Source organism: Leptodactylus fuscus, unplaced genomic scaffold (genome assembly GCF_031893055.1).
Source record: "Leptodactylus fuscus isolate aLepFus1 unplaced genomic scaffold, aLepFus1.hap2 HAP2_SCAFFOLD_246, whole genome shotgun sequence".
NCBI classification, from domain to species: Eukaryota; Metazoa; Chordata; class Amphibia; order Anura; family Leptodactylidae; genus Leptodactylus; species Leptodactylus fuscus.
Genome location: NW_027440269.1, coordinates 118,905 through 132,283, shown reverse-complemented (window position 1 = coordinate 132,283; position 13,379 = coordinate 118,905). Strand labels below are relative to the sequence as shown.

General features: G+C 53.9%; 1 protein-coding gene across 1 annotated transcript in view; it reads right to left on the bottom strand.

Annotated features, from left to right (window-relative positions):
* Positions 1–3,132: 3,132 nt before the first annotated feature.
* Positions 3,133–13,379, bottom strand: part of FANCD2 (FA complementation group D2) — a 64,636-nt gene continuing 54,389 nt past the window's right edge. Inside the window, exons 36-43 of the mRNA XM_075261653.1 lie at positions 12,239–12,332; positions 11,974–12,045; positions 11,289–11,327; positions 11,053–11,127; positions 10,811–10,885; positions 10,589–10,735; positions 7,807–7,950; positions 3,133–3,243 (exon numbers count right to left, since the gene is read on the bottom strand). Coding sequence (XP_075117754.1) covers positions 3,133–3,243; positions 7,807–7,950; positions 10,589–10,735; positions 10,811–10,885; positions 11,053–11,127; positions 11,289–11,327; positions 11,974–12,045; positions 12,239–12,332 — 757 coding nt within the window. The remainder of the gene's footprint in view (positions 3,244–7,806; positions 7,951–10,588; positions 10,736–10,810; positions 10,886–11,052; positions 11,128–11,288; positions 11,328–11,973; positions 12,046–12,238; positions 12,333–13,379) is intronic.

Sequence of the window (13,379 nt, the reverse complement as noted above, 5' to 3'; positions counted from 1 at the left end):
GTGCGGTGGTTTGGCATGAACCCTGCTTGGCTCTTGCTGAGGACCCCGTGTTGTGTGAGGAAGGTGAGGATTCTGTTATTGATGATGCTGTTGAACAGTTTCCCCAGCTATGTGCTGCTGACGCAGATCCCTCTGTAGTTGTTGGGGTCATATTGGTCCCCATTCTTGTAGATGGGGGTTATGAGCCCTTTGTTCCAGTCTTCGGGGAAGTGTCCAGCATTGAGCACGAGGGTGAATAGCTTTGCCAGTGCCGCGTGTATTGCTGGAGGGCTGTATTTGATCATCTCTGGTAGGATGCCGTCGGGGCCACTGGCCTTTTTGCCTTTCAGCAGGGCAATTCTTTCCTGTATATCTTTTATGGTGATTGGTGAGTCCAGAGGGTTCTGGAAGTCTTTGATGACTTTCTCCATGTCCCTCAGTTTGGTGATTATCTGTTGCTGTTCTGGAGTTAGTTCTTCTTCTGGGATGTTTTTGTAGAGACCTCTGAAGTAGTTGAGCCAGATATTGCCATTTTGGATGTGGAGAGAGTTTTTCTTGGGCTTTGTGCCCATGTGGTGCCAGGTCTCCCAGAATGAGCTGTCCTGGAGGGAGTCCTCTAGTTGCTGGATTTTGTGGGAGAGGTATCTCTGTTTCTTCTCTCTGAGGGTGCCCTTGTATTGCTTGCGTAGATTGTTGTAGGCTTCCCTCACCTCCTTGTTGTTGGGGTCCCTGTGTTTTTGGTTGGAGGCTGCCCTTAGAGAACGGCGTAGAGCCATGCAGTCGCTGTCAAACCATTTGTGAGACTGTTAGTCGGTCTCTTGGGCTTTGTCTGTTTCAGGCCTGCTAGTTCTGCCGTGGTGTACAGGATGTTACTGAAGTCCTTCACTGCTCGGGTGACCCCTTGTTGGTCTGGCTGGTAGGAACTCATATAGAGGTTTGTGAGCAGTTCCTTGATTTCGGGTCGGTTAGCCGCATTGGTGTATTCGGTGGCCCGGTGACTGGCCCATTTGAAGAATGGTGGCAGGTTGTAGAGCCCAATCTGGTGGGGCTGCTGTGTGAGGGGCTTGTCAGTGGATCTCATGTACAGCAGGATCTGGTTGTGGTCTGACAGGTGTGTCTCAGGGGTGACTATGAGAGCATCTATGTCTGACCGGTCTGCTGGGTCTGTGATGACATAGTCCACCACGCTGTTGCCCACATGGGAGTTTAGTGTGAAGCGTCCCTGAGTGTCCCCTCTGGTACGCCCGTTCATTATGTACAGTCCCAGACTCCGGCACAGGTTCAGCCGCTGTCTCCCGCTCTTGTTGACGACTATGTCATAGCTATTTCTTCTTCTCTGTGCAGACTCCAGGTGGTGGACCTCGCCTACCGGGATGTGCAGGTTTCCATCAGAGGACAGGTAGTCTATCTCTGTGCCAGTCCTGGCGTTTAGGTCTCCGCAGATCAGCACTCTGCCTTGGGACTCGTGATAAACCAGTGATGGGAACCTTTTAGAGACAGAGAGCCTAAACTGCAACCCAAAGCCCAGTAAATTACCACAAAGTGCCAATACGGCAATCTAACCTTAATACTTATTGTGGACAGTTATGGACCCACAAAATACAGTGGTTTGAACAGGGCTTTAGAGAGCTGGTAGTGAGTGGTCCCTGCGTCTGGTCCTTATATAAAAGTAATGGTCACTATATACAGGGCACAGGTGTGGGTTATAGAGAAATGTTATTACAGCCTGGACTAATATCTGCTATACAACAGAGATTGAGTGATATCAATAGTGAGGGGCCCCCCACACAGTACAATCTGCTTCACAGTGACCCCACACACGTGTACGCTCATGTAACATCTGTTTCCACCACCACTGAACAGATCGTTCAGAACAACTTAGATGGTGGCAATTTTTCAAAACAACCCTCCGCGCAGGACAATAAGGTGTCCTCACTAAGACTGACAAGTGGGGAACACGTCTACAAGTGTTTCGTTAACATGTACAGTAGTCGCTAATCTCTCACCAAGAGGTACACTACCCAAAAGTAGCCTCCAGGAGCCTTTGTATAGGGCACTCTTGTGGTAGGCCCCAGTGCTCAGACCAGACTTGGATTCATTACATCTACGTATTTAGTGCAGTCAGAGAATTTTTTAACTGCCTACGGGGGTTTCTTCTGTCAGTGAGTGTACAAATCCACACGTACATGTATGACACAGCCTCAGGTAGATCACAAATCCACACGTACATGTATGACACAGCCTCAGGTAGATCACAAATCCACACGTACATGTATGACACAGCCTCAGGTAGATCACAAATCCACACGTACATGTATGACACAGCCTCAGGTAGATCAAAAATCCACACGTACATGTATGACACAGCCTCAGGTAGATCACAAATCCACACGTACATGTATGACACAGCCTCAGGTAGATCACAAATCCACACGTACATGTATGACACAGCTTCAGGTAGATCACAAATCCACACGTACATGTATGACACAGCCTCAGGTAGATCAAAAATCCACACGTACATGTATGACAGCCTCCGGTAGAGCACAAATCCACACGTACATGTATGACACAGCCTCAGGTAGATCAAAAATCCACACGTACATGTATGACACAGCCTCAGGTAGATCACAAATCCACACGTACATGTATGACACAGCCTCAGGTAGATCTGTATCACATCATATATTTACTGCAAGTCTCTAACGATAACAAACATGGCAGCCGAGGCCCTGCAGACCCATCATGGCAGCATTGTGGGGTCATTCGGACTCGTCCTCGTCTCCACGGTCACTGTCTGCGCTCTCTTCATCCTAGAGGAGGAAACACGAGAGTCTTCATCCAGCCGAGACGGTCGCTCTCTGACATCTTTACTCCACAGCACGTTTCTCCCCAAATCCACCCCTGCAGATTATCTGGAACATCTAATCCCCTTCTCCTGGAAGTCTATGGCAGCGGGGCCCACGCGGAGCCTCCTGTCCAGTGATTCCAATGCTGCAACATTTCCACACAAGGAAGGTCTGGATACGACCAGCAAAGCACTCGCACCAGAGCGTCACTGGGCCGTTGCGAGCGAGTGCTCGGCTTAATTTTTTCTGTGCATGACTAGTTCTACACCTTTTATGCAGTGAGAAGAACATCCAGCACCTGACATTATGGGCACGGTTTATAGTGAGCGGTGTAGGCTACAATACAGACGTGGCGCCGCTTGTGTGGTAATTTCTGCTTTAGGGCCGTTCCGATATATCCCAAGACCTTCTCTAACTATAAGAGCATGGGAAGATATCTCTGGGACGCAGGGGGTCAGAACGGAGGGTAAGTGACTCCTGCAGGTATGTACTAGGTATACCGCCCCACCTGTGACTACTGCAGGTATGTACTAGGTATACCGCCCCACCTGTGACTACTGCAGGTATGTACTAGGTATACCGCCCCACCAGTGACTACTGCAGGTATGTACTAGGTATACCGCCCCACCAGTGACTACTGCAGGTATGTACTAGGTATACCGCCGCACCTGTGACTCCTGCAGGTATGTACTAGGTATACCGCCCCACCTGTGACTACTGCAGGTATGTACTAGGTATACCGCCCCACCAGTGACTACTGCAGGTATGTACTAGGTATACCGCCCCACCTGTGACTACTGCAGGTATGTACTAGGTATACCGCCCCACCTGTGACTACTGCAGGTATGTACTAGGTATACCGCCCCACCAGTGACTACTGCAGGTATGTACTAGGTATACCGCCCCACCTGTGACTACTGCAGGTATGTACTAGGTATACCGCCCCACCTGTGACTCCTGCAGGTATGTACTAGATATACCGCCCCACCTGTGACTCCTGCAGATATGTACTAGGTATACCGCCCCACCAGTGACTACTGCAGGTATGTACTAGGTATACCGCCCCACCCGTGACTACTGCAGGTATGTACTAGGTATACCGCCCCACCTGTGACTACTGCAGGTATGTACTAGGTATACCGCCCCACCAGTGACTACTGCAGGTATGTACTAGGTATACCGCCCCACCAGTGACTACTGCAGGTATGTACTAGGTATACCGCCCCACCAGTGACTCCTGCAGGTAAGTACTAGGTATACCGCCCCACCTGTGACTACTGCAGGTATGTACTAGGTATACCGCCCCACCTGTGACTACTGCAGGTATGTACTAGGTATACCGCCCCACCAGTGACTACTGCAGGTATGTACTAGGTATACCGCCCCACCTGTGACTACTGCAGGTATGTACTAGGTATACCGCCCCACCTGTGACTCCTGCAGGTATGTACTAGGTATACCGCCCCACCAGTGACTCCTGCAGGTATGTACTAGGTATACCGCCCCACCTGTGACTACTGCAGGTATGTACTAGGTATACCGCCCCACCTGTGACTACTGCAGGTATGTACTAGGTATACCGCCCCACCCGTGACTACTGCAGGTATGTACTAGGTATACCGCCCCACCTGTGACTACTGCAGGGTAAGTACTAGGTATACCGCCCCACCTGTGACTCCTGCAGGTAAGTACTAGGTATACCGCCCCACCAGTGACTACTGCAGATATGTACTAGGTATACCGCCCCACCTGTGACTCCTGCAGGGTAAGTACTAGGTATACCGCCCCACCAGTGACTCCTGCAGGTATGTACTAGGTATACCGCCCCACCAGTGACTACTGCAGGTATGTACTAGGTATACCGCCCCACCTGTGACTACTGTAGGTATGTACTAGGTATACCGCCCCACCTGTGACTACTGTAGGTATGTACTAGGTATACCGCCCCACCAGTGACTCCTGCAGGTATGTACTAGGTATACCGCCCCACCAGTGACTACTGCAGGTATGTACTAGGTATACCGCCCCACCTGTGACTCCTGCAGGTATGTACTAGGTATACCGCCCCACCTGTGACTACTGCAGGTATGTACTAGGTATACCGCCCCACCTGTGACTACTGCAGGTATGTACTAGGTATACCGCCCCACCTGTGACTACTGCAGGTATGTACTAGGTATACCGCCCCACCTGTGACTACTGCAGGTATGTACTAGGTATACCGCCCCACCTGTGACTCCTGCAGGTATGTACTAGGTATACCGCCCCACCTGTGACTCCTGCAGATATGTACTAGGTATACCGCCCCACCAGTGACTACTGCAGATATGTACTAGGTATACCGCCCCACCAGTGACTACTGCAGATATGTACTAGGTATACCGCCCCACCAGTGACTACTGCAGGTATGTACTAGGCATACCGCCCCACCAGTGACTACTGCAGGTATGTACTAGGTATACCGCCCCACCAGTGACTACTGCAGGTATGTACTAGGTATACCGCCCCACCAGTGACTCCTGCAGGTATGTACTAGGTATACCGCCCCACCTGTGACTCCTGCAGGTATGTACTAGGTATACCGCCCCACCTGTGACTACTGCAGGTATGTACTAGGTATACCGCCCCACCTGTGACTACTGCAGGTATGTACTAGGTATACCGCCCCACCAGTGACTACTGCAGGTATGTACTAGGTATACCGCCCCACCTGTGACTACTGCAGGTATGTACTAGGCATACCGCCCCACCAGTGACTACTGCAGGTATGTACTAGGCATACCGCCCCACCAGTGACTACTGCAGGTATGTACTAGGTATACCGCCCCACCAGTGACTACTGCAGGTAAGTACTAGGTATACCGCCCCACCAGTGACTACTGCAGGTATGTACTAGGCATACCGCCCCACCAGTGACTACTGCAGGTATGTACTAGGTATACCGCCCCACCTGTGACCACTGCAGGTATGTACTAGGTATACCGCCCCACCTGTGACTCCTGCAGGTATGTACTAGGTATACCGCCCCACCTGTGACTCCTGCAGGTATGTACTAGGTATACCGCCCCACCAGTGTCCACTGCAGGTATGTACTAGGTATACCGCCCCACCTGTGACTCCTGCAGGTAAGTACTAGGTATACCGCCCCACCAGTGACTACTGCAGGTATGTACTAGGTATACCGCCCCACCAGTGACTACTGCAGGTATGTACTAGGTATACCGCCCCACCAGTGACTACTGCAGGTATGTACTAGGTATACCGCCCCACCAGTGACTACTGCAGGTATGTACTAGGTATACCGCCCCACCAGTGACTCCTGCAGGTATGTACTAGGTATACCGCCCCACCCGTGACCACTGCAGGGTAAGTACTAGGTATACCGCCCCACCCGTGACTACTGCAGGGTAAGTACTAGGTATACCGCCCCACCCGTGACTACTGCAGGTATGTACTAGGTATACCGCCCCACCAGTGACTACTGCAGGTATGTACTAGGTATACCGCCCCACCAGTGACTCCTGCAGGTATGTACTAGGTATACCGCCCCACCAGTGACTCCTGCAGGTATGTACTAGGTATACCGCCCCACCTGTGACTCCTGCAGGTATGTACTAGGTATACCGCCCCACCAGTGACTACTGCAGATATGTACTAGGTATACCGCCCCACCTGTGACTCCTGCAGGTATGTACTAGGTATACCGCCCCACCTGTGACTACTGCAGGTATGTACTAGGTATACCGCCCCACCTGTGACTACTGCAGGTATGTACTAGGTATACCGCCCCACCTGTGTCCACTGCAGGTATGTACTAGGTATACCGCCCCACCTGTGACTCCTGCAGGTATGTACTAGGTATACCGCCCCACCTGTGACTACTGCAGGTATGTACTAGGTATACCGCCCCACCTGTGACTACTGCAGGTATGTACTAGGTATACCGCCCCACCAGTGTCCACTGCAGGTATGTACTAGGTATACCGCCCCACCAGTGACTACTGCAGGTATGTACTAGGTATACCGCCCCACCAGTGACTACTGCAGGTATGTACTAGGTATACCGCCCCACCAGTGTCCACTGCAGGTATGTACTAGGTATACCGCCCCACCAGTGACTCCTGCAGGTATGTACTAGGTATACCGCCCCACCAGTGACTACTGCAGGTATGTACTAGGTATACCGCCCCACCTGTGACTACTGCAGGTATGTACTAGGTATACCGCCCCACCTGTGACTACTGCAGGGTAAGTACTAGGTATACCGCCCCACCTGTGACTACTGCAGGTATGTACTAGGTATACCGCCCCACCTGTGACTCCTGCAGGTATATACTAGGTATACCGCCCCACCAGTGTCCACTGCAGGTATGTACTAGGTATACCGCCCCACCTGTGACTACTGCAGGTAAGTACTAGGTATACCGCCCCACCAGTGACTACTGCAGGTATGTACTAGGTATACCGCCCCACCAGTGACTCCTGCAGGTATGTACTAGGTATACCGCCCCACCAGTGACTACTGCAGATATGTACTAGGTATACCGCCCCACCTGTGACTCCTGCAGGTATGTACTAGGTATACCGCCCCACCAGTGACTCCTGCAGGTATGTACTAGGTATACCGCCCCACCAGTGACTACTGCAGGTATGTACTAGGTATACCGCCCCACCAGTGACTCCTGCAGGTATGTACTAGGTATACCGCCCCACCTGTGACTCCTGCAGGTATGTACTAGGTATACCGCCCCACCAGTGACTACTGCAGGTATGTACTAGGTATACCGCCCCACCAGTGACTCCTGCAGGTATGTACTAGGTATACCGCCCCACCAGTGACTACTGCAGGTATGTACTAGGTATACCGCCCCACCAGTGACTCCTGCAGGTATGTACTAGGTATACCGCCCCACCTGTGACTCCTGCAGGTATGTACTAGGTATACCGCCCCACCAGTGACCACACCGCAGCACCATACATGACACATACCACCGCACACCCATTCATGCTCTAGTACTCCATCTTGTACCTCTTCCTCTTGGGGTTCCTCCACAGGCAGTTGCGATTCTTGCTCTTCTTCTGTCTCACTGTCCTGTGACTTCTGAGATAAAATCTCTTCTCCCTGAGGATGTGAATATCAGCAGATTAAGGAATTCTCAGAGTCTGCCATGAGGTGCTATGTGACCCCACAGAGTGCCATGTCCCCCGCGTCCTCTCTATAGGGTACACTGTGGCCCCATTAGCTGCGTCCTCTCTATAGGGTACACTGTGGCCCCCTTAGCTGCGTCCTCTCTATAGGGTACACTGTGGCCCCATTAGCTGCGTCCTCTCTATAGGGTACACTGTGGCCCCATTAGCTGCGTCCTCTCTATAGGGTACACTGTGGCCCCATTAGCTGCGTCCTCTCTATAGGGTACACTGTGGCCCCATTAGCTGCGTCCTCTCTATAGGGTACACTGTGGCCCCATTAGCTGCGTCCTCTCTATAGGGTACACTGTGGCCCCCATTAGCTGCGTCCTCTCTATAGGGTACACTGTGGCCCCCTTAGCTGCGTCCTCTCTATAGGGTACACTGTGGCCCCATTAGCTGCGTCCTCTCTATAGGGTACACTGTGGCCCCATTAGCTGCGTCCTCTCTATAGGGTACACTGTGGCCCCCTTAGCTGCGTCCTCTCTATAGGGTACACTGTGGCCCCATTAGCTGCGTCCTCTCTATAGGGTACACTGTGGCCCCATTAGCTGCGTCCTCTCTATAGGGTACACTGTGGCCCCCTTAGCTGCGTCCTCTCTATAGGGTACACTGTGGCCCCATTAGCTGCGTCCTCTCTATAGGGTACACTGTGGCCCCATTAGCTGCGTCCTCTCTATAGGGTACACTGTGGCCCCATTAGCTGCGTCCTCTCTATAGGGTACACTGTGGCCCCATTAGCTGCGTCCTCTCTATAGGGTACACTGTGGCCCCACTAGCTGCGTCCTCTCTATAGGGTACACTGTGGCCCCACTAGCTGCGTCCTCTCTATAGGGTACACTGTGGCCCCATTAGCTGCGTCCTCTCTATAGGGTACACTGTGGCCCCACTAGCTGCGTCCTCTCTATAGGGTACACTGTGGCCCCACTAGCTGCGTCCTCTCTATAGGGTACACTGTGGCCCCACTAGCTGCGTCCTCTCTATAGGGTACACTGTGGCCCCATTAGCTGCGTCCTCTATAGGGTTCACTGTGGCCCCATTAGCTGCGTCCTCTCTATAGGGTACACTGTGGCCCCACTAGCTGCGTCCTCTCTATAGGGTACACTGTGGCCCCATTAGCTGCGTCCTCTCTATAGGGTACACTGTGGCCCCACTAGCTGCGTCCTCTCTATAGGGTACACTGTGGCCCCACTAGCTGCGTCCTCTCTATAGGGTACACTGTGGCCCCACTAGCTGCGTCCTCTCTATAGGGTACACTGTGGCCCCACTAGCTGCGTCCTCTCTATAGGGTACACTGTGGCCCCACTAGCTGCGTCCTCTCTATAGGGTACACTGTGGCCCCATTAGCTGCGTCCTCTCTATAGGGTACACTGTGGCCCCATTAGCTGCGTCCTCTCTATAGGGTACACTGTGGCCCCATTAGCTGCGTCCTCTCTATAGGGTACACTGTGGCCCCATTAGCTGCGTCCTCTCTATAGGGTACACTGTGGCCCCATTAGCTGCGTCCTCTCTATAGGGTACCCTGTGGCCCCACTAGCTGCGTCCTCTCTATAGGGTACACTGTGGCCCCATTAGCTGCGTCCTCTCTATAGGGTACACTGTGGCCCCATTAGCTGCGTCCTCTCTATAGGGTACACTGTGGCCCCACTAGCTGCGTCCTCTCTATAGGGTACACTGTGGCCCCCATTAGCTGCGTCCTCTCTATAGGGTTCACTGTGGCCCCACTAGCTGCGTCCTCTCTATAGGGTACACTGTGGCCCCATTAGCTGCGTCCTCTCTATAGGGTACACTGTGGCCCCATTAGCTGCGTCCTCTCTATAGGGTACACTGTGGCCCCATTAGCTGCGTCCTCTCTATAGGGTACCCTGTGGCCCCACTAGCTGCGTCCTCTCTATAGGGTACACTGTGGCCCCATTAGCTGCGTCCTCTCTATAGGGTACACTGTGGCCCCACTAGCTGCGTCCTCTCTATAGGGTACACTGTGGCCCCATTAGCTGCGTCCTCTCTATAGGGTACACTGTGGCCCCACTAGCTGCGTCCTCTCTATAGGGTACACTGTGGCCCCACTAGCTGCGTCCTCTCTATAGGGTACACTGTGGCCCCACTAGCTGCGTCCTCTCTATAGGGTACACTGTGGCCCCATTAGCTGCGTCCTCTCTATAGGGTACACTGTGGCCCCATTAGCTGCGTCCTCTCTATAGGGTACACTGTGGCCCCATTAGCTGCGTCCTCTCTATAGGGTACACTGTGGCCCCACTAGCTGCGTCCTCTCTATAGGGTTCACTGTGGCCCCACTAGCTGCGTCCTCTCTATAGGGTACACTGTGGCCCCATTAGCTGCGTCCTCTCTATAGGGTACACTGTGGCCCCACTAGCTGCGTCCTCTCTATAGGGTACACTGTGGCCCCATTAGCTGCGTCCTCTCTATAGGGTACCCTGTGGCCCCACTAGCTGCGTCCTCTCTATAGGGTACACTGTGGCCCCATTAGCTGCGTCCTCTCTATAGGGTACACTGTGGCCCCATTAGCTGCGTCCTCTGTATAGGGTACACTGTGGCCCCATTAGCTGTCTCACCTGAAGGTCTCGGTTTTTGAGGTTCCCCAGCCAGAACGCCTCTTGGCAGTTGTTGAGGACGAGCATGGCTTTCACCCGGTACACAAACATCTCCAGCGTCTTCTTCAGCGGTGGCACGTGGGTTGTCAGGCCGGTGTCCTGATGGATCTGAACAGAAAGAAACGTCAGATATTGGGACATAAGGTCTGGACTGTCGCAGGACTGCAGCCGGCTGACACCAACCTTGGAGTGACCACACATGTGGTGAAGTTGTCGGGTGCACAGCTGGAGGATTTTCAGTAAACTCTGCACATCTTCCTGTAAAATATGACAGCTCATGTCAACATGTCGCTCACCACTAATCCAAGGCCTCGTCCGCCTGCACCACCAGGTTATTTCTACATTAGCCCCCTGTACCATTGCACCTGCCCTGTGGGGGTAACACACATTGTGACTGTAATGGAGCCCCTCACCCTATAACTCACCCGATGCTTCTTAAAGCAGTAGTCCAGGAGGGGCATCCCGGCCCTCAGGAACGTCTCCACAAACTGGCGGCCATACTGTCGGTAAGAGAAACGTTGTAAGCCAAGGAGACTACAAAGCTCAGCAGGGAAAGCAAAAGACTGGGACAGGGAGTGACAATGTCTGGAGAGCGCTGCGGAATCGGGTGGCGCTATACCAGTACAAGAAAGAAAGAAGGAGAGGAGGAGAGCGAGCAAACCTTCAGGCAGCTGATCAGCATCGGGCGACTGTCAAACATCTGCAGAGAAAAATCATATCTGGTGAAAAAAAACCTAGCCGCCATCGGGGGGAGGTTCTGCAGCAGCTCAGTATACCATCCCCCACCTCCCCCAGGGACATACAGGGCTCTCCATCACAGAGCGGTCGCCATCGGGGGGAGGTTCTGCAGCAGCTCAGTATACCATCCCCCACCTCCCCCAGGGACATACAGGGCTCTCCATCACAGAGCGGTCGCCATCGGGGGGAGGTTCTGCAGCAGCTCAGTATACCATCCCCCACCTCCCCCAGGGACATACAGGGCTCTCCATCACAGAGCGGCCGCCATCACCAGGATAGAGGTTCTGCAGCAGCTCAGTATACCATCCCCCACCTCCCCCAGGGACATACAGGGCTCTCCATCACAGAGCGGTCGCCATCGGGGGGAGGTTCTGCAGCAGCTCAGTATACCATCCCCCACCTCCCCCAGGGACATACAGGGCTCTCCATCACAGAGCGGCCGCCATCACCAGGATAGAGGTTCTGCAGCAGCTCAGTATACCATCCCCCACCTCCCCCAGGGACATACAGGGCTCTCCATCACAGAGCGGCCGCCATCACCAGGATAGAGGTTCTGCAGCAGCTCAGTATACCATCCCCCACCTCCCCCAGGGACATACAGGGCTCACCTTGATGAGGTTGACCAGGATGTGGAAGTTCCTGACGGCCAGACTCCAGGACAGAAGCTTTTCCGTCTGTACCTGCAAAATCCAGAAGAAACCTTCAGCTCACACCAGACTGTACAAATGATGAGCCCTGTTCTCCTGAGCTCCTCCTGAGGTGCCACGTTCAAAGGACACGTCCCAAGTATGGAGGAATCCAGAAATATTAGGATATCAAAAGTCTGTGGCATGAGACCGAGCAGGAGAAGAGTCCTGGGGTCCATGTTGTTACCTGATAGCTGTCCGTCTGGGTCGCTGCAGGAACGTTGCGCACAAATTTCTCCAGTTTGTCCATCAGGACACGGAAGTAAACCACAAAAGTCTGTCTGAAAGAAAGACAAATATGAGAGACTCACAAGGAAGAGAACCATCCATCCAGCCCCATACCACAGGGTGAGGACACTACATCCGGGCCCCATACCACAGGGTGAGGACACTCCATCCAGCCCCATACCACAGGGCGAGGACACTCCATCCGGGCCCCATACCACAGGGTGAGGACACTCCATCCAGCCCCATACCACAGTGCGAGGACACTCCATCCGGGCCCCATACCACAGGGCGAGGACACTCCATCCGGGCCCCATACCACAGGGTGAGGACACTCCATCCGGGCCCCATACCACAGGGTGAGGACACTCCATCCGGGCCCCATACCACAGGGTGAGGACACTCCATCCGGGCCCCATACCACAGGGTGAGGACACTCCATCCAGCCCCATACCACAGTGCGAGGACACTCCATCCGGGCCCCATACCACAGGGCGAGGACACTCCATCCGGGCCCCATACCACAGGGTGAGGACACTCCATCCGGGCCCCATACCACAGGGTGAGGACACTCCATCCGGGCCCCATACCACAGGGTGAGGACACTCCATCCAGCCCCATACCACAGGGCGAGGACACTCCATCCGGGCCCCATACCACAGGGTGAGGACACTCCATCCGGGCCCGTAGCACAGGGTGAGGACACTCCATCCGGGCCCCATACCACAGGGTGAGGACACTCCATCCAGCCCCATACCACAGGGCGAGGACACTACATCCGGGCCCCATACCACAGGGTGAGGACACTCCATCAGGGCCCCATACCACAGGGTGAGGACACTCCATCAGGGCCCCATACCACAGGGTAAGGACACTCCATCCGGGCCCATAGCACAGGGTGAGGACACTACATCCGGGCCCCAAACCACAGTGCGAGGACACTCCATCCGGGCCCGTAGCACAGGGTGAGGACACTCCATCCGGGCCCCATAGCACAGGGTGAGGACACTACATCCGGGCCCCATACCACAGTGCGAGGACACTCCATCCGGGCCCGTAGCACAGGGTGAGGACACTCCATCCGGGCCCCATAGCACAGGGCG